Source organism: Malaclemys terrapin, chromosome 17 (genome assembly GCF_027887155.1).
Source record: "Malaclemys terrapin pileata isolate rMalTer1 chromosome 17, rMalTer1.hap1, whole genome shotgun sequence".
Classification (NCBI taxonomy): Eukaryota; Metazoa; Chordata; order Testudines; family Emydidae; genus Malaclemys; species Malaclemys terrapin.
In genome coordinates, this window is record NC_071521.1 from 12032603 (window position 1) to 12056853 (window position 24251).

The following is a 24251-nucleotide window of genomic DNA, read 5'->3' on the forward strand; positions in this document are numbered from 1 at the left end:
CACAACTCCAGCCACTGACCAGTATCTCTACTTCCTTTCCATTTATACAGTTGGTATTTTCTTAACAGCTCTAGCACCTTTTACTGTCAGACAGCTACCTGCACTGCAGCATTTCAACCCTTCCTTTGTGCTGTACACCATGGAGTTCTCTTTCCCTAAACTAGACCTGGGCAGACCACTCAAACAGCAGAGCAGACTAACTTACGGGACGACAGACCTGACTCATTCAGCCACAAGGAGTTATCATCAGGTTTTTCATATTCTGATCTCTTTGGTATTCTAAAAATAGGGTGTTAAACAAATTGATCAGGCGACAAAGACGGCAAGGAGATCACCTTCCAAAGGTGAACTCGTTGTATCTTTGTGAGTGTTCAGCATATTTTGCGTTTTTCCAAGGGTAATATCTCCTTGAAATGTGCCTGGGGCGGGGAGGGAAGGGGAGGAGTGATTCCTCCTCTTTAAAAAGGGCACTAGGGGTACGGTTGGATGTTAAGCTTTGCTGTTAATATAGTGTACCCAACGAGAGTGCTGTGACTTGCATAAAAAGGGATTGGAAAGAGGCTTTCCCTCCTTGAAAGTCTCCAAAAAGTTTGAGGGAACTGAATGTAAATATATGGGTGACTGGTTGCCTCTGGGACATACTGTTTAGATTTATTTAGTGACGCTCTATCTCATAGAACAGTATGGAGCGTGGTCGCTCGCAGTGCTCTTTGCCAAAAACCTTAAAAGACAGACAGGCCAAGTTCTGCTCTCTGGTACACCTGTGCAATCCCATTGACTTCAGTAGAGGTTATGTGGTTGCAAGTGTGAGCATAAGATGTCTCTTTGTGTTGAAATTACACCCCTTCTCTTTCTGACCTGAATTGCCTCTGGGGATAGGAGAGGTCTGTTATTCTGTCCATGCTATCTCTTTGTATTGTCTCTAGATTTGAAGCCTCCTGAAATAAGGGGTTGTCTCAGTGTTTTCCCCAGGAATTGAAATTAGGAGGGGGTGTTGAAATATTCGGGGAGGTGAGGGCCGACGAGGGTTGAGACCGTGAGGGCGAAGATGGGCTGTATGGTACCAGAGTAAAAACTGAAAAATCTTTCATGACCATTTTATTAGATTTAACTCGTGTTTTAAAATTGTCACAAAAATTAAAGTTGGCTAGTCAAGCCTACTATGAAGCACTACATCTCCATCCTTCTTGGTTTCTTGCTGTAATTTTGCACTCTTTGGTGTCTTCTTGTGTGTCCATTACTTCCAGTCCTTCATGATATGCTCATGATCAGGCAGAAGGCGACTTCTTTCAGAACACAAAATTCTATTCAATGAGGAAAAAGAACGCTCAACCGCAGCTGTTGTGACTGGGAGTAGCAAGAGATTAATTCCTACTTCTTTCATCCCAGGAAACATAGCACAAAGATCAGGTTGAGCCACTAGTGATGATAAAGAAGTTGACGTTAAATCTTCATTTGTTTGTCGTATGATATTCCGCTCTATGTTCAAAATTTTCTGTTCTGTCCTGATCACGTAGCAGCCCCATTGCTGGTAGTGCCTCACTCCACTCAACTGTAGGTGTTTTATAAGAGAGGTATCTGTAAAAGCTATGTAGAGGTTGAGTAGAATCCAGAAATCACTATTGTAGATTTATAAGAATCAAGTATGTGTACTTTTTCAGCTGGCTTTACAAACACTTCTTGTCCTCTTCACTTAAGGAGTCAATATAAGTACCTTCATTAGTCAACTTCTGGAATGAAGTCTTCCAATACATTTTCAATGGATATCTCTGATTGATCCAAGGGTAGCTTCTACTGCTGGACAAAGATCTACTACTGTTGTAGCAGATGCCTGGATGACATTGTTTAATGACCCAAGTGGTTTCAACAGTGGACTTACAAGAGAGAGATGGCAGTAGTGTTCTCTGAACTTAGTAACAAAAGTAGTCCGCCAGCCTCACTACTTAGATCTGTCCAATCTTGGTGGATACTTTTCAAAGCCAGTAATAATGGTTGCAGAAATGTTAAGACAACAGCCAAGAATCGCTCATGAGAAAGCCAGCAGGTTTTCTCAGGTTGGACTAATTTGAGCTTCAATCCCAGTGTATCTTCTATTTGTTTCCAAGACATTCAGTCCTTTTGGACTCTTCCTGAAAAAAAGAGTATAAAAAAGCCATTAAATGTATGGCTTTTTAATGTCTTTTGAAGATTCCGGAGTAGATGGTCTCTGCAGTATGTATAGGAGAGATTAGGGTTACACTTTTCTCTGGGCAAAGCTTGTACTCCCCTATGTCTTCAAGAGCAGTTTGTAGCTCGATCAAATGCACAAGTACCATCTGTTTGGGGTTCAATTTACAAGCATTTAACTCTTCTAAGATGTCACAGATGCAGCTGATGTGTCTTCTATAACCTGAACATCTAGAATGCATCTACTGGCCTACCACGGACATCAAGATAACATACGCAATGACTTAATACTTGATGCCTTTTTGCATTGGTGCATTCATCAGCCATGTATGCACATATTTTGAATATGGTGAGAGAGTTCTTCACTTTTTCAATTGCTGAGTCTTTCACTGTTGCACCTAGGGTGACCAGAGGGCAAGTGTGAATAATGGGGACGGGGGTGGGGGGTAATAAGTGCCTATATAAGAAAAAGCCCCCAAAATCGGGACTGTCCCTATAAAATCGGGACATCTGGTCACCCTAATTGCACCGCATGCTTCTAGAGAGTCAGCTGAGTTTTTTCAGAAAGATAGCAAGCATTTGCCAGTCTTGTTTGAAATCAGTGTCCAACTTCAGGATTAACAAATGACAGTGCACTTAACATTGGCCTCCAGTTTGTAGTGTGGTATCTCTTGCTTAAATAGAAAGTATGGTGCAACAGCCATGTTGGTTCACATAAACTGAGTTGTGTCTCCAGCATTCTTAACAGTCTCATTAAGTTCTTCTAAAATTGGCTTTGACAGTGACTGGCTTATAAGGCTTTCTGCATGTTGATGCAGTCCAGAGGCATGGTGTTTTGCAGCCTTTTCATATAGGTTGTCAATATTGGCTTAGCTGATCAGTCTGGCAAACCAAACTCCTCCACTTTTACTATATAAATCCATGATATGCCCACATCTTGAATACTGCATGCAGGTCTGGTCACCCCATCTCAAAAAAGAGATATTGGAATTGGAAAAGGTACAGAGAAGGGCAACAAAAATGATTAGGGGTATGGAACAGATTCCATAAGAGGAGAGATTAAAAAGACTGGGACTTTTCAGCTTGGAAGAGAGATGACTAAGAGTGGATATGATAGAGGCTTATAAAATCTTGACTGGTGTGGAGAAAATGAATAAGGAATTGTTATTACCCCTTCACTTAACACAAAAACCAGGGGTCACTGAATGAAATTAATAGGCAGCAAGTTTAAAACAAACAAAAGGAAGTATTTCTTCACACAACGCACAGTCACCCGTGGAACTTTTTGCCAGGGATGTTGTGAAGGCCAAAATTATAACAGGGTTCAAAAAAGAACTAGATAAGTTCATGGAGGTTAGGCCCATCAATGGCTATTAGCCAGGATGGGCAGGGATACAACACCATGCTCTGAGTGTCCCTAGCTTCTGCTAGCCAGAAGCTGGGAGTGGACAACGGGGGATGGATTACTCAATGATTCCTTGTTCTGTTCATTCCCTCTGAAGCATCTGGAATAGTGACTGTAGGAAGACCGGATACTGGGATAGATGGACCATTGGTCTGACCCAATATGGCCGTTCTTACATAAAAAATACTTATAAAAAAAAGTTTAGTACAGAAACTCCCTGAGATAATGGGCTCTTGAGATAGCGATGATGTGAGACAATGATCTTGGCAAATAATGCATTTTAAAAATCTTGGCCTATTAGGAAACACACATTTATATAAGTTTCCCAGTCACAAATCCAGCATTCTGGAGCGGAGTCACTAAAATATGGTTCAATGCTCTGGCTGCTGTTGTCTGTTGTGCCACTGTTCACTCTACCGCTCTGTCCCTAATGGCCCTGTCCTGTCACTTGCTGCTGCCACCTGCCACTGTGAGCTATGCGAGTTGGTCTCTTGAGGTTCCACCCGGCTCTCAGTGATTTCAGCTCTCAGTGGGGGAACCTTGCTGCTAGTGCAGGCTGGGCTGTCTCTTCCACAGAAACACTGTCCCACAGCAGGTCTAAGCACTTAGACCTGATTATCAGTGATTTCAGCTCTAGTGGTTACTTATGAAACCTAATCATCTCTCTCTCTAAACGGGAGAGAGGGACAGGTCAAATAGTGCCTCTGACTTAGGCAGAGCCCACACCACCAAGCAAAACACCTGTGCCCCACCCGCCCTCTCTCTCTCTTCACTAGGATATGGCATCCAAACCTCCTGCTTATGGAGTGCAGTTCAGTTGAGGGTGACCAGTGCTTAAATTGTAATGAAAAGTGCCGGGGCTCAAGCAAGTTTGTTACTTTCATAACTGATGTGACAAGCCCAGAGGTCCCAGGGCTATGAACTGCCAAGCCTAGAGGTGCCGGGGCTCAGCCCTGGCAAGCCCTAGCACTTGATCTTAGCCAAAAGGCCGAGAAGCAGGCTACGTACAGTTCTGCTGCCCTTTACGCGTACAATAAGGATAACACATTTCAGTGATTTGTAACCCAACACTAGCCAAAATTGATCACTTGGGCAACACAGCTCTGTCTGCTGGATACCTAGGCAGAGTAGGTGAGTTCATGCAAATAGTCTGGTCCTGAAGCCTTTCCACCCACCCCTGGCTCATCACTAGGTGTCAGGGGAGAGCTCTTTCAGACCTTGCTTATAAATAATAATTTGAAATTATTAGGTAGGCCAATATAGCTGGAACAAATGTGCCGACATTGTCATAAATAACAGCTGTATGAGGAAGCTAGTCTTTGTTCACACTTTTCAACCCCATTATGCTTTCTCAGGTACAAGTATTTTCTCATATACTATATATGCTTTTAAAGTGTGTATTAATGTTTCAATTCAAATTTCCAACCAACGACTAAATTGGCAACACTGCATGTAACTGGGGTGGGGGGGTGTACACCCGGCCTGTGGGGGGGTCTAGAGAAACCCCTGGGTTGTTTACAGACAAATTTGCACCAGTTCAGGTAACTCCCGCCTCTCCCACCGCAGTGTAACTACTGGTATTTTGGTTTAAGGGCGGCTTATTTTGGTTTGAGTATACCTTATTTCAGCTTAGTTAAAATCTGTTCCTAATGAACTAAACTGAAATAAGCCTCCATGAAAAACCTATTGCTCCAATTTAACTAAATCAGTTTAAAATTGCACCTTAAGTTAAGCCAGTGCAACTTCGCAATTAGACAAGACCAAAGCATGAGAATAGATAGCTCCTGTATTGTATATTAACAAGCTACTTTATAAAATTCTGTATATTGCCCTGATTCAAATCTCTCTCTGTCAAGGGCCCAGCCAAGAATGGAGCAATAAGATTAGCAAGCAGTGTAGCAGCTTCCATTATGCAAGACTGACTTACTATACACTAGAGAGAGCTGTACTTATGTCAAGAGAATTTATATTTTGATTGACATATGTTACACTGCACCAAATGTAGTCTGCTTGAAGCAACATATTAGTGCTCTGCAGTAGACTTTGTGGGAGTGCTGTCTGTTTTCATATTCTACTAATCAAAGGAAGTGGGTTTCCCCTTCTCCCCCCCCCCCCCCCCCGTCTGTTTTACTGATGTTAGCTGATGATTTTACAAACCGAAAGTCGCACAGCGCCAGATCCGTCAGCTGGTGTAAATTAGCATAGCTTCATTGACTTCAGTGGAACTACATCAGTTTATGCCAGCTGAGGATCTGACATCAAACCTATTTAAGCATACAGCTTTCATAAGACATGAAACTAAGATGTAGAGAATTGCAGAGTTTGTAAGCTAGACAAGGTAGATAAATAATGGGTTCATATTGCACTTCTGTCAAGGTAAATATGCGACGAAGTTGTTATGTAGACATGAATTGCTAAAATGTTACCTGTTGCAGATTAGTATGGACTTTACCAGGAAAGTACTAAGGATTTAATTTGTATTTTTTCCCATTTTTGTGCTCTTTCCCTACCTATTCCACTTTTGGCAAGCTGGCTCTATCGCACCCTACCTTTCAGCCAGGAACATAATTGAGATGCTCATCCGATCATCACCTGCATTCTGAAATACTGGAAGAAATGAGGCCTGTGTTAGATTTTGTGTTGTGAATCATAATTTTCAGAAGGCTAGATCTGGGAAGCTTAGGCTTGTGTATTGTGTTCGTATAATGAAATTAAATAGTGACAACATAACATCTGAGAGCTAGAATTTGAAAAGCTAAGATGTTTTTGCATTAGCTCTTTAGACCCTAAAAGAACTCGTATTATGATTTGGTAATTAATCTGAATGTACTGTTGTCTAATCTCTTGGCATCTGGGAAACTTCAAACTGACATATGGGATGCTTTTTGATACAGAAGACTTATTGAAAACATGAGTCATTTTGGGGGCAGCAATATTTAAAGACGAAAGTAGCATCTGTATGTAAATGTGGATTTACAAGAAGGATTACTGTAAACGGAGCTAGTGTCATTTTTTGGCATATCAGTTGTTTGTGTGTTTTCTATTTTGTAAGTAAACATAAGGGTCTATGGGAAGTCAGCTCTGTTCCGTAGAAAGATGTTCCATAAGTGCCAACTATTGAAAGGAAAATCTTGAGGAATGGCTCCACAAAGTTTCAGATGATACCTATGATGTATTATCAACCTGAGAAAAACAGTTGAGGTGTTAAGAGTGGATCTCTGAATTTGTGGCTCTTTTAGCAGTTATCTGTAGTGATAAGATTAATGCAGTCCTAAAGGTACAACTCCGTACACTTCTGTTGAAGCTTTTCTTGGTGCTCAGAAACTGTCACATGACAAGCCCGACTTTCGGAAATGAAGATGTTTCATAAAGCAGCGCTTGAGAGTTACTGTCTTGGCCTCTCTTGAACTGAACTAGCTTAGGCTGATAAAAACCTGTGCTACAAAAAATGCCTGTCTGTAATCATGGAAAATATTAGCAATACTTTCTCTTCAGTGGTGTGTCCTTTTGGGGATTGTTGTTTTTTTAAGTTATCTCCAAACTCAACGAGACTAAACTATCTATTTGTTTCACTGCAGGATCAGTTTGACAACTTAGAAAAACACACGCAATGGGGAATTGATGTTCTGGAAAAATACATCAAGTTTGTAAAAGAAAGAACGGAGATTGAAATCAGCTATGCAAAACAACTTAGGTAAGTTGATGTCTTCATTTCAGAAGGACGTGAGTAATGTGGTGGGAATAGAGGTTGTTCATAACTCTGAAATGTTCGTAACTCTGAACAAAACCTTATGGTGGTTCTTTCAAAAGCTTATAACTGAATATTGACTTAATTCAGCTTTGAAACTTTATTATGTAGAAGAAAAATGCTGCTTTTAACCATCTTAATTTAAATGAAACAAGCATAGAAACAGTTTCCTAATTTTGTCAAATCTTTTTTTAAACTTTATTTTTTTACTAATTTACATTTAACACCGTACTGTACTGTATTTGCCCCCGCTTTTTTTTGGGGGGGGGGGTATATCTCTGCTGCTGCCTGATTGCATATTTCCATTCCAAATGAGGTATGTGGTTGACCTGTCAGTTCGTAACTCTGGTGTTCGTAACTCTGAGGTTCTACTGTATCTAGTTTACTTTCCTCTTTCCTTAGATCTCCATTTGCTTGGCTTACAAAAATCCTGTTTAGCAGGCAGAATGGGTTGCTTAAACAGTAGAAAATAAAAGTTCAAGTTAATTTCACACACTTGGAAAAGGTTAGAGCAAATTCCTCATCAAAGTAAATGTGTTGTGTATGTGGCAAAGTAGTATCCCTAGTTTACTCATGGTTTGTGGTCTGAGTGCAAGGCTGTTCATGGAACTTTGTACATGATAGTAAGTAGAGAGAAGCTGAGGAAAGGGTGTACGGGGTGGTGAGAGTTCAGCCTTGAGGCTGAATCAAGGCATTGATTTGAATTCAATTGCTTGAAAATCTCATTAGCAGTCCAGGTGAACTTTAAACCTAAAAGGGCAGCAAAATTGTGAATGCTGTTTGAATGGTGGAACTCAGAAAAATCTCATGAGAACTTCCAGTTTATTGGTCAAAATCTCATGAAATCAGCCCTCCTAAGTGAATAAGTGGATGTATCTGAACTGGAACCAGAAAATAAGGTCCTACCTGTTTTTACAATCTGCAGTGAACCTAGAGATTTAGATCCAAACTCTTCCCTACTCCCCAAAATTCAAAGGGATTCAAGTATGAGGTTCTGGCCTATCTCTAATACCAAGGCATAATACCCATACAAAGCTTGGGAGGTTTGTGGTGGTTTTGCTAAATAGCTGTGCTTGAGAGAAAATGACCTTTCATATCTATGTGACTTGCCATATCCAAGGGCCTGTAATTGTATAATGAGCTGGTGTCTGGATAAAGCCCGTCATGTACTTACTGACTGCTGAAGAAGAATGTACTGTTTCCCCTAGGATAAACTGATTTAAATCAAAGCAATTTAAATAACCAGTTCTTAATTGTATTGCATTTATATTGTTCAATTATTTTCCTAAAGAAAGACTGATTCTCATTGATTGGTAACCATTAAAACAGGTTGATTTGCAAATAAATGTAGTCTTTACACTAAATTTGGTATTTCTTTTTGCCAACCAGGAGGATACACTATACACATTTATTTAAGCAGTTATATAGCTTAACTTACATTTACATTAATTTACATTCGATTTACATTCTTACATTTTTTATTATGTTAGAAAATGGTGAATGATGCATTGCTTATTTTCTAGATGATTACTGTTATACCTGTGATTTTGTGTCAAGCTGCATCTGAATGGAAATTCAAATGAATTAAAAATGCACAAATGCACCATTTTTAATTTTTTTAAATTATATTAAAACTACTTTAAATGTGCTGGATACATAAGAAAAAAAGTTTATCAAAAATATTTTGCATTGAAAACTGACATTAAACAAAGGAAGTATTATCTGTAGTTAGTGAATTGAACTGATTGTTTCTAGTCACAATGTCCTTCAACATTTTAGAACTGATGGATCTCATCCTCTCACACTTAGCTTTTCTTCATAGATTGAAAGAGGAAAACAAGCTTCCCTGCTTTTTCAACTCTCAGAAGGTTTCATAACTTTGAATGAACTAGTTAAATAAATTGAAATGAAGAAAATATTCACTCTGCACCTGCAGAAGAAGTTACTGCTGTCAAAGGCTGGTTTAACACTTCAGCAAACTCTGGTCCCAGATACTTAGCCAGTGACTTCCACAAGTTCAGTGGTTTGACTTTCTTTAAAACTTCACAGTAAATATGTACTGCTTAATGTTTTTGTTTTTTAAATTTAATTTAAACAATTTTGATATAATAAGTTTAGGCCTTAACATGGGTTGTCATAACTTGAAATTTAGTTTTAAATAAGTTTATTTTTTAAAATAAACCTGTATTTATATTTTTTAAAATAATTTACATTTTAAATGACACTGCTGAGAAAGCCAAATTCAGGAAAGACTGCCGAGAAATAGGGCAGACTCACCCCAAACTGGTGGTTATTCTATCATTAGAGTATACCAAGCCAGTAACAAAAGTGAACTTCTGTATCACCACACTGGTTAACAAGAAGACAAAAATGCCGTATTCTTAGGCATTCCATCCCTTGGCTCACCACAGAGCCGCTGGACTTGATGATGAATGGTTACTGAAAACCAATTTAATCAGATACAGGGTCCTTCCAATCCCAAGGGATCAGCCTCTTAGCCAGGTGAATATATAACTCAACTCTTACCCAATAATTATGCTGATGCCAATCCTTTACTAACTAAAACTAACGGTTTAATAATAATTAAAAAAAGAAAGAAGAGGAGAGTTCTTGAATGGTTAAAGGATCATATATAACATACAAATGATTTTCATTGTTCTTAGATCAGCATCACAGCAGTAATGGAATAAACTGCTAACTTGCAAACTTGTGGAATCACCCAAACAGATTAGGGGTTATCAGTCCTTATTCAAAGCTTCCTTGTTAGAAATTCAGTCCAGAGAAATGAAGCAGGAAATGAAGACAAAGCGGAGATGTCTCAGGTGCCTTTTTATATCCTCTGCCATGTGCATGTAGGGTTGCCAGCTTTCTAATCACACAAAACCGAACACACTAGCCCTGCCCCTTTCCCGAGGCCCAGCCCCCCACTCACTGCATTCCCCCTCCCTTGGTGGCTCACGTTCCCCCACCCTCACTCACTTTCACTGGGCTGGGGCAGGGGCTTGGGGTGCAGGAGGGGGTGAGGTCTCTAACTGGGGATGCAGGCTCCAGGGTGGGGCCAGAAATGAGGGGTTCAGGGTGTTGGAGGGGACTCTGGGTTGGGGAAGGGAGCTGGGGTGCGGGAAGAGGAGAGGGCTCTGGGCTGGGGGTGCGGGCTCTGGGGTGGGGCCGGGGATGAGGGGTTTGGAGTGCAGGAGGGGGCTCCAGGCTGGGGGTGGAGCCGAGGGATTGAGGCAGGGGATTGGGATTCAGGAGGGAGTACGTGCTCGGGGCTGGGGATGAGGGGTTTGGCCTGCAGGAAGGGGCTCTGGGTTTTGGGGGGGTCTCAGGGCTGGGGCAGGGGGTTGGGGCGTGAGCGTACCTCAGGTGGCTGCCAGTCAGCGGCTCAGCGGGACTAAGGCAGGCTCCCTGCCTGTCCTCGCACCACGCTGCACCCTGGAAGCGGCCAGCAGGTCCAGCTCCTAGGTGGAGGGGCCAGGAGGCTCCACGCGCTGCTCTCACCTGCAGGCATCGCCCCCCCCTCCCCCCGCCCCAGGTCCCATTGGCTGCGGTTCCCGGTCAATGGGAGTGCGGCGCCGGTGCTCGGGGCGGGGTAGCGCACGGAGTCCTGTGATTTCCCCCCCCCCCCGCCTCCCCCCCAGGAACCGGACCTGCTGGCCGCTTCCGGGGCGCAGCGTGGTGCCAGGACAGGTAGGGACTAGCCTGCCTTAGTCCCACAGCGCCGCCAACCGGACTTTTAATGGCTCAGTCGGCAGGGTCCATTTTTGACCGGGCGTTCCTGTCAAAAACCATACACCTGGCAACCCTACATGCATGGAAGTTCACTGTCCCAAACAAAGTCCACAGTCGCTGTTTGTGGAAAGTTACTGGCCCAGGATGGAGTCCAGGGTGACATGAGCATATCCTATGTCCTTACATGGTTTGCTGACTCACAGGGGGGGTGGCCATTGGCACCTCATTGTCTGAAGCATCTTCAGGAAGAGCCATCTGGACTGGATGCGTTTCTTCAATGCCCCATTGTGAGAGCTGAGTGTCCTTGATGGGCCATCCACACGTAGCTGTCTAGCCTTGATGCAGATTCTATCTGGGGTTGTCACCCAGGAATACAAATGAACAGCACAAGGTCTATGCGTTGTTTAAGTCCCACTTAAGTGATTCATAAGTGCTCTGTTCAGAGGAGAATTTCACTCTGTGATTTACTTCTAACTGTTCCTGATTTTAGACCTAAATTCACGTCTTGCTCAAACTGATGGTTCTCTTACTCATATGATTACAAGCTATTTATATCCTAAATACTGAATCATTAAACCAAGACTTCAGAAAAAAATGCTAAAATAAATCGATCCAACATCAGTAGTTCTTGAACTGTGTTTTTACCCTTATTTGGGTCTTGACATGTTTAGTGGTTTGATCTGGAAGTTCAAAGGGTATCACACACACCCCCGCCCCCAATCTGATTTTATTTAATAGAGGACAAGCTCAGGGTATCAAAGGGCCAAGGTTCTCAGAAACCATGGATACTAGCTTAGTTTTCTGCAAAGATGTATAGATAGCCCTAAGAAAAATAGGTATGAAAGAGCATTTCAAACACCATGAACATTTGAGAATTATGCCTCTACCCTGATATAACGCTGTCCTTGGGAGCCAAAAAAATCGTACCACGTTATAGGTGAAACTGCGTTATATCAAACTTGCTTTGATCCGCCAGAGTGCGCAGCCCCGCCGCCCCAGAGCACTGCTCTACCGCGTTATATCCGAATATGTGTTATATTGGGTTGCGTTATATCGGGGTAGAGATGTAATTGGTACTACCAAGTCAAGGAAAGCTTCGCACCCTACTGCAAAATGAATTTCTATAGTGCAAATACTATAGGGGTTTGTCATGCAAAGTACTGAACGCTCTTGGCCCTGATCCAGCACTACGTTGAAGCAGTTGCCTAACTTTAAACGTGAATAATCCCATTGATTTCAGCAGGGCTGGTCACATGCTTAACTTTAAGATGTTGTCTACAGCATTAGGCTAGTATGCTTCAGTACCTTGAAGGATCAAGCCTTACACGAGAAAACATTTCCCACTGATTATATTAGAGTTGTGGTTACAGTTCCCAACTTTTAGTTTTTTCTTAGTAAAACAAAACAAACAAAAAACCAGCTGACACAATATGTGATAAATAATGAAACATGTTTGTTTAATCCATCTGCTAATCCTTGTCATACACCACCTAATCCTTTGCATGTGAAAATGTGCTCGGCTTGGTGCTTTTCATACAGCTTTAAGGTGACTCGGCACAGTTAGAGGCTCACACAGGGATGACAACTGGACACGTCAGGATTAATTAGGCAACGTGGTGTTTGAAATGTTAGGAGATGGTGCACTTTTTCATTGGTGAAAATGTCTTCTTAGAGTATTTAGTCTTTTGTGTGCATTTTTCTTATTCCCTCTCATTTGTTGCCCCATCAATGAAGAAATTAAGCCATACTGAGAAACAAGAGAGCAGGCATTCCCCACAGGATGTACCTTGGACATGCATAACTGCCTCCCGAATTCCTGCAGCACTAATATGCTTTGGTTTAAACTCCCATGTTTAATGTGTAGGCTAACAAGGGCGGAGTTTGCTGGTTTACAGCATCCTTTATTTGGAAGAGGCATAGGAGGGAATAGAGATGCTAATAATGAGGTGGATTCTGGTTGGCCTCAGTGTGTTTGTGCCAGTGGTGGGGAACGTAAGAAGATTCTCCATCTGTCATTTTGCATCCTTGTGCAGGGTGTGGCCAGAACCGCATGTGGGTGCACAGTCCATACTCCCTCCTAGTGCTCCATGTATGTTAGGTGGTCAAAAGGGATGGGAAGAGGTGGAATGAGGGCAGGTTCACCACTCCCCTGGCAGGTGGAGCTGGCTGGCAGGGAGCAGGCTGCACTTTTTGAAAGTGTGGGGGAGCTACTGTCTCAGTGCATGCACTCTGGGAGTCCTCAGGAGGAATTCTGGCTGGCACAATGAATGTAGCACCTTTAGCCCAAAGGCAAAGACTTGGCCAATACCATTTGTATGCCATTTTACAGCCATTAACACAGAACAACCATATGAAGCTGGAAATATTATTATGGCCATTTTACAGTTGGGGCAGGCAGAGGGAAGCTAACAGAATTGTTCGTGGCCCCATAGCGATGAGCTCCAGTGGTGGAGCTGGGATTAGAATATGGAAAGTCTGGGTACTCCAGCATAGGAATTGTCTATGCTCACTTACTAGGTCATGATGCCTCTCTTGCTCTCACCCCTTTTCCCATGGGGACACTTGAACATTGCATGTGACATTATTAAATGTCATAATACTAACTAGCACTGTGAAGGATATTCACCCTATGAATCCTCCTCTGCAATTATTCCTGAGTTCAGGACAGGCCTTCTTTACTGATCTGTCTATGGCAGATTTTCTAATCTTTTCACCTATATTTGCTGTGGATGTATTTTATCATTAAGGTATAGAACAGGGGTAGGCAACCTATGGCAAGCATGCCGCCTTCGGCACGCAAGCTGATTTTCAGTGGCACTCACACTGCCCAGGTCCTGGCCACCGGTCCGGGGGGCTCTGCATTTTAATTTCATTTTAAATGAAGCTTCTTAAACATTTTTAAAACCTTATTTACTTTACACACAACAATAGTTTAGTTCTATATTATAGACTTATAGAAAGAGACCTTCTAAAACCGTTAAAATGTATTACTGGCATGCGAAACCTTAAATTAGAGTGAATAAATGAAGACTCGGCACACCACTTCTGAAAGGTTGCCGACCCCTGGTACAGAAGTTGCCAGGGGCGGTTCTGTTTTTTTCTGCCCCAAGCATGGCAGGCCAGGTGGCTTTTGGTGGCGCGCCTTCGATTGGTCCGCTGGTCACGCGGATTCGGTGGCATGCCTGTGGGAGGTCTGCCGGTGCTGCGCCATCGGCGTCCCCGCCACCGAATTGCCGCCGAAGGGACTGGCGGACCTCCTGCAGGCACGCCGCCGAAAGCCTGCTGCCCTCACAACGACCATCAGGCCGCCCCCTGCAGCTTGCCGCCCCAGGCACGCACTTGCTGCAGTGGTGCCTGGAGCCGCCCCTGGAAGTTGCTGTTAGTAAACGGACCTTAATGTTTCCTGAATTTGTGTCCGTTAATGACACAATGCCATCAATATATCTACAGTATCTTGCTGTCAGTGACAAGGTGAAAGCTATGTGTGAGTCAGATGTGGAACCTTGGAGAGGAAAATTTGGTAGGGAAGTTATGTGGGGAAGTATGGTTTAAAGAAGAGCAGGCCACAGTATAGAGCGTGAACACCTCCTGAGGTCCTGATACAGTTTTTACTCTGGCACAACTGTTACCTTCACTGGGATTCAGGCAGTGTCACACATGTGATACATTAAGTCCCCAAGGGAAAAGAGGACCTGGACCATCCATCCATCCATCCATCCATCCAAGGAGCAGCCCTTTGAAATCAGCTGTAGAGAGGCAACTGCTGATATGATCTCTGTCTGAAGGGGGCTGCAAGGAAATAAAGAATGGGGATATGGGCAAAAATTAACATTTAGCCCAGACCTGCTGTTCTTGCAGACACAGAGTACTCTGGGCCAAACTCTTCTCTCGTTTACTCAATAACCCCAGTGTCTTTAGTGGGTTGACAGGATGTACGTGAGAGCAGAATTTGCCCTGCTGACTTTGATAGAAGTTGTGTTCATGTAAGAGTTACAGGACAGATAAGAGAACTTAGATAACGTGGACCAAATTCTGCTTTCAGTTTTACCAGTGCAAACCTACTGAAGTCCAGGGGCCTTATCACACCATCAGGTTTTAAGAACTTACCATTGAAGTCAGTAGGGATTTCTGCCTAAAATGATGATGTGTCATGGCCCAGAGTTTGGCCCATTGTGTAGGAGTTAGTCTATTTTCTGTTTAATAATAATAATAAAAATGTCTCATCCAGTTTCGGTACTGTACTCTGGGCACTCCTAGGCCTTGCCTACACTACAGGGGAAGATCAATCTAAGTCACACAACTTCAGCTGCATGAATAATGTAGCTGAAGTCGACATACTTAGATCTACTTACCGCGGGGTTCACAGTACGCTATGTTGATGGGAGACACTCTCCTGTCGACTCCCCTTGCGCTTCTCGTTCAGGTGGAGTACAGGAGTCGACGGGAGAGCAATCTGCAGTCGATTTAGCGGGAGACCCGCTAAATCAACTGCCAATGCATCAATCGCCACGCGTCAATCCCCCGGTAAGTGTAGACAAGCCCTTAGTATCCTTCATCAAGTGACCTTTTGGGTATGGATGATAAAATCTTGCTCTGCACTTTTCTTCCTGGGGGAGCTTTTTGGTGTTTTTTTTTCCCCCCTCTTATTTTGAAAAGTTTAAATTTACAGATGTTGAATAGGGTTTGACTGGTTTCCTTGGCTGCATCTCCATTGTACCCTTAAGTTAAAGTGTAAAGGAAAAAAAGAAAATGGGGAAGTAAAAACAGTTTGATGGAAGATGTTTGCTTAGGGTAAATAATAAAGTTGTCTTTGCAAAAGAGGAAATGGGAAATGCAGACAGTTAGCAAATAAGGAAATAAGTACCACTGAAAGTGAGGAATAGAGGTGTTTATTATGGGAATCATGATTGCTTAGCGTTATGAAACTGACATGTGACAATATGAAATGGCAGGTTCCTGTATAAACCGAACTTTGTTTGATTTCAATACATTGCCTACCGTTCTGCATTGAAGCCCTGAGAAAATCACCATGGCAGGTTTATTTATCATCCTATCTAGTCTGCATTTTCAAAAGAAACTCTGTGAGCTGTGCCAGACTGAGAGTCGGGGACAAATATCCCTGTGGAAAGGAGAATGTTACAACTCCGAAGCTGTCAGCACTGATGAGCTCCACTGAGTGAATGGCTGGCATACAGTATGTTAAACTCTAGATTTGCCATTGGCTAGGGATTTGTAGTGCCTGGTTTCTAGGAGAGAGCTGCTGAAGCCCGTTATCTTTGGCTTCTCTGTCCCAGACACAAGCAATCAAATAACATAGTAGGATTTTACAAGAGAGTGGATAATTTGATGACCAATAATAACATGTAGAATTATATATGATAAAATGGGGTAATCAGATTTCCTGTTTCTCACTGCATCAGATGATCACCACAACGGTTAAGAAGGAATTCCCCCTTACTCCATCTGTGCAGCATCCAACAGCTGTCCAGTGTTTTTTCACCTTCCGTCTATGCATTAAGCAGAGGCCACAGCCTGAGGGGGATTACTAGACTTAATGGACCTCTGGTGATGTCTGGTATAGCAAATCATACTGTAATGGGCTGGTTGGTGTGTATATGTACTGCTGCTCTCTCCTGGATAGAATCAGAACAGCTCAACTCCGTGTCATAGGTCTAATACCGCGAATAGCTGCAGGAGGTTCTTTTGCTCAAGTAAACAAGGCATGTGCTTATGGAGCAGGACAATCTGAGTTCAGTCACCATTGCCACCAGGATGTGCAGCGTAGTTACAGCCGTGGCGGCCATGGATTTGCTAGTGTGATTGCACATTAGGCTAACAAAAACCATTGAGTAGAGAGAGAGAGATGTATCTACTTGTTGTATATAATCTTACACTTAGATTGCAAAATCTTCAGGGCAGGAACTGTCTCTTTGTTACATGTTTGTGAGGTGCCTAGCACAATGGGGGGCTGGCCTTTGGGCACTACTGCAATACAAATAATAAATACATTAATAATAATAATGTATCAAATCATTACAACTAAATGCTGGGATGATGAGAGTGTGGGAGGATGTGGAGACTATCTGGTAATTTTAAGATACAACTTATTTATTTGTTTTTAATTTCAGGAACCTTTCAAAGAAATATCAACCCAAAAAGAACTCCAAAGAAGAGGAAGAATACAAGTATGTTCATTATCAACCCTATGGGTGGGGATGTGTCTTGGTGGGTGGAGAGAGGGGAGTAAATTATTGAGCAGCAAGTGTGGTAAAAGAATATAGCAGTCCTATAAATAGGCCTTGTCTACACTTGCAGCCAGTGGTAGGATCTGTGTAGCTACATGTCACAGTGAAAAGCAGGCTGCGTCCCCACTGTGATGTGTAGCTACACCTGGCAGTGAAAGGCTCCCGGGCAGTGAGGAGGCTTGGGGAAAGTCACCAGCAGGGTGGAGCTGCCAGAGCCTTTCCCCACTGCCTCCCCTCAGCCAGAGCCTTTCCCCACTGCCTCCCCTCAGCCAGAGCCTTTCTCTGCTGCAGGGGTCTTTCACTGAGGTGGGGAGGCAGCCGGACACTACACTGCTAAAGTAGCATTGTAGATGGGGGAGGCACTGCTTGGACATATAGTGAGCTGAGTAGGGTATATAACTTAAGGTTCTGGCACATCTGTACTCTACTTGCCTAAGCAGTGCCTCACTGTCTACACTGCTGTTTATACTCACGCTAGCTGGGCATGCAGTGTGTGTACTCTACACGCCTCTGTCAATGTAGACATAGCTGTACAAAAGGCCTACCTGCTAATTATGGCTTAATAGTAAAGCTCAAAGGGGTTTAAATTTGGTCCTTAAGCACCCAACTCCCATTGAACATCAGTGGAAATTGGGTGCCTAATTTCTTTTAGGACCCTTGGAAAATCCCAGCCTTATTAACTGAGGCTTAATCTTGGTTCCTTTGAAGTCAATGGCTAAACTCCCATTGATTTCAGTGGAAGAATCAGTCCCGGAATGTTAGTGCAGAGCTTTGAAAATGCAGACTCCAGTTATGTTGTCCAGTCCATTTTATTAAATGGATGAAGAGTAAAGTTATGACATCAATGGAGGAATGGGCAGTTCATGGGGAATAGGGTGAAAGGAGGAGGGTTTCCTCAGCTGGATTCCCCATCTCCTGGGGCAGAGCTGGGTGCCTGACTCGGTGCTGCTGGAGATTGCGGTGTTGCCTCAACTGTCCCCACTTGACTCAGACACCATCTCTAGTGGCAGGGACAGCTAGAATGGTGCTGGCCAGATAGGGAGTGCTGCTTCCAAACGGCTCCTCCAATGGCTGACATTGAGGAAATGTATGCAAATGATGATAGAACACATACATGTTTTAAAGGATCTCTCTGACATTGATTGGATCAAGAGTCATTCTTCAAGCTGAGCATCCTAGAATGGGAATCTCCCAAAGGACAGGCTGTCAGACCTAAATGTCACACTTCTTGACTTATATCAGTGCACCCAGCATTTTCAAAGTTAGTTAACTGCAGATTCTTATAGTTACAAGTTTTTAAAGATTCAAAGTGTACAGGAGTGTATAAATGAGGGACTAGATCTTCTCCACTGGAAGCTGAAAATAGACTGGCCTCTGCATCCATTGAAGCCAAGGGGAATGTTTCAATTGACTTCAGCGAATACAGTTGAGGACTCAATAGTTTATATAATTAGATTTATCTAGATTTTGGGTCAGATCCTCAGCTGCCGTAAAACAGCTGCTAGAGCAATTTACACTAGCTGAGAATGTGTCATTATTTGGTTTGATGGTTGTTTTCTAACTATAAGTCAGGGCTGTGACCCTCCCCTACTGCTTCTGCAATCCGCTTTTCTGGATGCAATGCTGCTTGACTAGGAATGATAAGTGTAGCTGATTTCAATAAGGACACCTTTTTGGTCTCTCTCCCTTGCTGTTTTTTCCCCCCTTGCGTAGCTACCTCTCTTTCAGTCTTTTTTTTTTTTTTTTTTTTTTTGCTCCCCATTACGTTTCTCTCTCTCTCTCACTCACACTCACACACACACTCTCCTCAATATATGTTCCAGTATATATATCTCCTCAATATATGTTCCATTCTATATGCATCCGAAGAAGTGGGCTGTAGTCCACGAAAGCTTATGCTCTAATAAATTTGTTAGTCTCTAAGGTGCCACAAGTACTACTGTTCTTCTTTTTGCGGATACAGACTAACACGGCTGTTACTCTGAAACACACACTCTCTCTCTCACTGTTGCCTCTCTTCACTTACTTCCCACATCCCCCTCTTTTACTCTCACCTTTATTCCTACCCCTTTCCGTTACCTTTGTCCCTTTAAGTACTGCTATCATTTATGGGCTCCTAGCACGGGAAGCTGCAACAAGCATCTAACGCTAATAGGATAATTCTAGTATCTAGAAGTGCAACTCTCCTTAGTTGCTCTCTCTTCCAATTGGTCAGCACTCCAGCCTGTCCTGGGAGCATTAAATACTGCTCTGCCGGCTCAGTTCTGTGCATGCCAATGGTATAATCTGCCTTCCTGAAATGAACCATATGCATGGAAGCTTATTTTTTTCCTTTTTTAATAATACATGGAATGCAGTGTTATAGATTCTGTCACCCATGGAAAATAAACGTTGTGGCAATCACTAGAAGCTGCTAAAGAGATACAGGGATTGGGGAAATACCTCACAAAGTATTGAGGACAAACACCTTGCAAAAAGTGATCATCATCTTGAAGAGGTTTTAGATAAACTCTGATTGATCCACATCTAAATAATGCTTAGAAAGTATTTTTTCCTTTCATTTACTAGTATATATGTAGCGCATTAGGCAAATGTTAATAATTTAGGCCCCAGTCCTGAGTCCCAATTCACTGAGATAGGTGTGCTGCTACGCCCGAGTGCAGCAAACAGCAGGATCAGGGCCCTAATGGTTAGTGAAGCCAGAAGTAAAGCCCAAATGCTTTTGGTATTTATAAGAGACCACTGTAAAACTATTATTATGTCATGGTTCTGTTCTCAGAACTGCCAATGCATGGCATGAGGCTCCCTTTCAGTAAACTCCTGTCAATGAACTTGTGCTAAGATCCCATCTTGTGCAGTAATACTGAATGCTGGGAAGAATGCAAGTTCCATTTAGAGTGTATGCTCCTGAAAACAAATGGACTAAAAGCATTGTGTATTTTTTGTCCTTTGCAGGTACACATCATGCAAATCCTTCCTAGCCACCTTGAATGAAATGAATGACTATGCCGGCCAGCATGAAGTCATTTCAGAGAACATGACTTTTCAGATCACTGCGGAGTTAACACGCTTTGTGCAAGAGCTGAAACAGGAAAGGAAATCGGTAATGGATTTCTTTTTACTTGTTCACAATTAATTATCTATTTAAAGCAGATGATTAATGGTAGTAGAGTTCAGTGGTAAATAAATCTTTTGATGGGAGGTTATCACAAAGTTACTAAACACAATCAAGGTTTGCTAATGAACTGAGCATAGGAAGAAAAAAAAAATGGGTTACATGCACAGGCCAAATCACTGAACTGTTTGAATCAAACATTATAGCATCAGACAGCAATGCCTGCAGGAGAACGTTCTCCAAATAAGGTCATAAAACTCGTATGTGCTTGAGGCATCTTCAGCCAAAAAAACATGGTTTGTACAATAGTATAGTGTTTAGCATGCAATAAACAGAAATGCTTCATCTCAGAGACTAGCTGAAAGCATTTTGATCGGTGGACTGGACCACCATCCCTTACCGCTTGCTAGAGCTGGTTAACAAAACTTTGTCTAAAATTGTGGTTAATAAAAAATAGGTGTTTGGAGTTTTTTATGCAAATTTTTGTGATGGGGGGAATCCGTTTTTTGACTCAGATTTACTCCCATTCTGCTAAAATTAGCAAAGGTGTATGCTTGTATCTGTTTCCAGGTAGTAGCTTATGCATCCATGGTCCTTATACAGTATGTGTCCATAGCTGCTTTTCTTCTGCAATGCCTGGAATTTAGAAAGTCAGATAGCTAGGGCCAGGTTCTCTCCTCTTTTACCCCTTGTGTAGATGTTCACCACTGTGCAAAGTGGGCAAAAAATGCTACAAGATCATAGTTCTCCAGATGGCAGTGTTTGCACCCACTTTGCACAGGTAAATATCTACACAAGGGGCAAAGCAGGGGAGAATCAGGCCCCAAGATTTCATTTTTAAAGAACTCTAGATAGCTAGCAAACTAGGGTCCATCCTGAAAAGTGCTGAGTGAGGGTTGCCAACCTTCCAGGATTGTCCTGGAGTCTCCAAGAATTAAAGATTGATCTTTAATTAAAGATTATCATGTGATGAAACCTCAAGGAATATGTCTAACGAAAACTGACAACCCTATTGAGTAATGGGGCCCCCAATCCACCAAAGCACTTAAGCACCTGCAGATAGTCCCACTGAAAGTGCGTTGCTTGGTTGTGGCCCTGAAAAGCATCATCTGCTTAGTACAGTACTAGAAGGATGAGAAGTCTGCCTATTGTGATCGTATATCTTGGCACGCCTTTAATTTGCAGAATGTCACAGTCTTCTAAGGCCACTATGCCTGACTAGTATTAATAGAGTGGGGTATATCTACACTGCAGTTAAACACCTGTAGCTGGCTCAGGCTTGCGGGGCTTAGGGTGACCAGACAGCAAGTGTGAAAAATCGGGACGGGGGCTGGGGGGTAATAGGAGCCTATATAAGAAAAAGACCCAAACATCGGGACTGTCCCTATAAAATCGGGACATCTGGTCACCCTTGCGGGGCTGTTTAACTGTGGTGTAGATGTTTGAGCTCATGCTGCAGCCTGATCTCTGGGACCCTCCCTCCCATCCTAGAGCCCAGGCTCCAGTCTGAGTCTGAACACCTACACCTCAAATAAAAAGCCCATTAGCCCGAGTCAGCTGGCACTGGCCAGCCGACTGTTTTTAATTGCAGTGTACACATACCCATGGAGGGTACTTTCTATATAGACCACATGTGGTCTAAGATCCCTCAACCACCTCCATCACCGTTCGTCCAGCATATCCATGTGGCATTATTTCACACTTGCTCGCGGTGGACTTCCTGCTGCCAGAATGATAGAGTGTATCATTGATGGTGCAAAAAGCAAACGGAGGGAATGGACAGATTGTCGGGAAGAAAAGAACATATCAGGCCAAAGAAGGAAGCATGCTAATCTAGTATTCTTCTGTCACTTCAAATGTTTCAGCCCATAATTGAGGGGATTTTTTTTTTTTTTTTTAATAGAAAGATCCTGTCAGTTAATTAAGGCAAGACAGCTGGAACATGTGTCAATTAAAACACATTTCTGTGGGTGTTTTATAGCAAAAGGAAGTAGGATTTGGTATCTTTTTCTTGTGAATAAAGTGACTGGTATTAATGTGTAGTAAAAGTGAAATAGATACTTTTCACTCATGCATCACACATTTACAGTGTAAGTCATTCTTGTCATTCTAATGAGATCCAATGCGGAAGCCAAGTTCAGACAGCCTATTGGGTCTATTGACAGTAGCTAATAGCAATGATGGCATAGCAGACAGTATGTGACAATAACATTTACTGGCTGTTGCTGGTAGCAATGGAAGACTGTGATCCACCGTTGCTGGTTTGTGTTTGTCTCATGAATGTCGAATGCCTGAACTGTTGAGTCCTTGTCTGATTTGCGTAGCTTTCATATTGATGAGTAATATTGAAAAGCAAGCTGCTGTTTCCCTTCAGGCTATTTTCAGACCTGTTGTACATCTCTCTGTTTCTTGCTGTAAAACATAAATAATGCATCACTCACACTGGGCTCTGTAGGAGGGGAAAACTGTTGGTGTGATAAATATCACAGAGATTTGATATTCTTGCAAAAACATTTATGATACACACTCATGAATGGTTCAGGATTTCTGGAAATATTCTGGGGAGGGCTCTGACCTCTGTTTGGTATAAATATATAATTAGACCATGTGCTATAAATTATTATAATTATAAGCTATGAGACGCAAAGGATGGTCCAATGGTTCGGGCACTAGCTTAGGGTTCGGGAGACATAGGTTCAAGTCCCTGCTCTGCCCCAGACTCTTAGGTGACCTTGGTCTCTCTGTGCCTCACTTTCCTATTTGCGAACTAAAGAAAATATCACTGTCCTACCTGACAGGTGTGTGTTGAGTATAAATACATTTTAAAAAAATTATGAAGTGTTCAGATAATAGAGCATTGGGGTACAGATAAGTACCTTAGATGGATAGAAATTAATGTTTGTAAAGTACTTTGAAGATAAAAAGGGATTATTAGTATTAAATTTTGGATATATTTATTGTTAATTTTATGACCTATTCAGAAAATATTGATACTCAACATTTTAAACATCCGTGGCTTGATTCACCAGTGTTTCACTCCACTTCATGTTGAGATAACTCCATCAATTGAAATGGGTTGCACCAGTATGAAATGGGAGTAAAGCAATAGTGAATCATACTCACTATGTTCTCCCTTTCTAGCGGTGAATTTCACCCATCTCCAGAAGGCCAGCATGAGGCCTATACCTCCAACTACACAACATAGGGCTTACATAGTGTGTGGGCTCTGTGCTGGGTGAATTTCACCCTGTGTGGTGTTTAAAAGTATTACTGGGTTTGTTTGACTGCTGTGAAGGATGAGGTAGGTGAGGTAATATCTTTTATTGGACCAACTTCTGTTGGTGGAAGGGACTAGCTTTTGAGCTTCACTCATCTCTTCTGGCTGTGAAAGATACAGTTAATGTCTGCATAGATAATACATTGCAGATTGGACAGTTGCTACTAGTGAAAGTATGGGAGACGCTTTTGATCCAGTATGGCAGATATGTCTGGAGGCTGACAGTGGCCATGCAGTTAATTGATGAAAAGGCAGGTATTTTGTGCTGCTTCTGTCTTGGCCTGGTTTGGAGCTCAGTGAGAATCCTGGCTGCCTTATGTTTTTATAGAACAGATCACATGCTTTGGCGCGTGACCTTCTGATCACGAGGGAGCTGTCAGAAAAATCAGGCAAAGATTATTTTTGTGAAATATAAATATGTCTGGCGGCAAAGGTCAAGTAGTGCTTTTAATTTTGTCACATCATGCGTTCCACTTCGAGTCTATTTTTGGTAGTAAACTCACTTGTTTGCATCTGATGGACTCCATGGTACTGGTGCTGGAGAAGAGTAAATCATTCTGAGG

At 42.5% G+C, this 24251-nt stretch overlaps 1 protein-coding gene across 9 annotated transcripts in view; it reads left to right on the plus strand.

Moving 5' to 3' along the window:
- The window catches only part of FNBP1 (formin binding protein 1), a 154189-nt gene that overhangs the window by 46491 nt on the left and 83447 nt on the right, over positions 1 to 24251 (plus strand). For all 9 annotated transcript variants that reach the window (XM_054007528.1, XM_054007525.1, XM_054007522.1 and 6 more), the window contains exons 2-4: positions 7150 to 7265; positions 17180 to 17236; positions 20252 to 20399. In XM_054007528.1, the coding sequence (XP_053863503.1) occupies positions 7150 to 7265; positions 17180 to 17236; positions 20252 to 20399 (321 nt within the window). The remainder of the gene's footprint in view (positions 1 to 7149; positions 7266 to 17179; positions 17237 to 20251; positions 20400 to 24251) is intronic.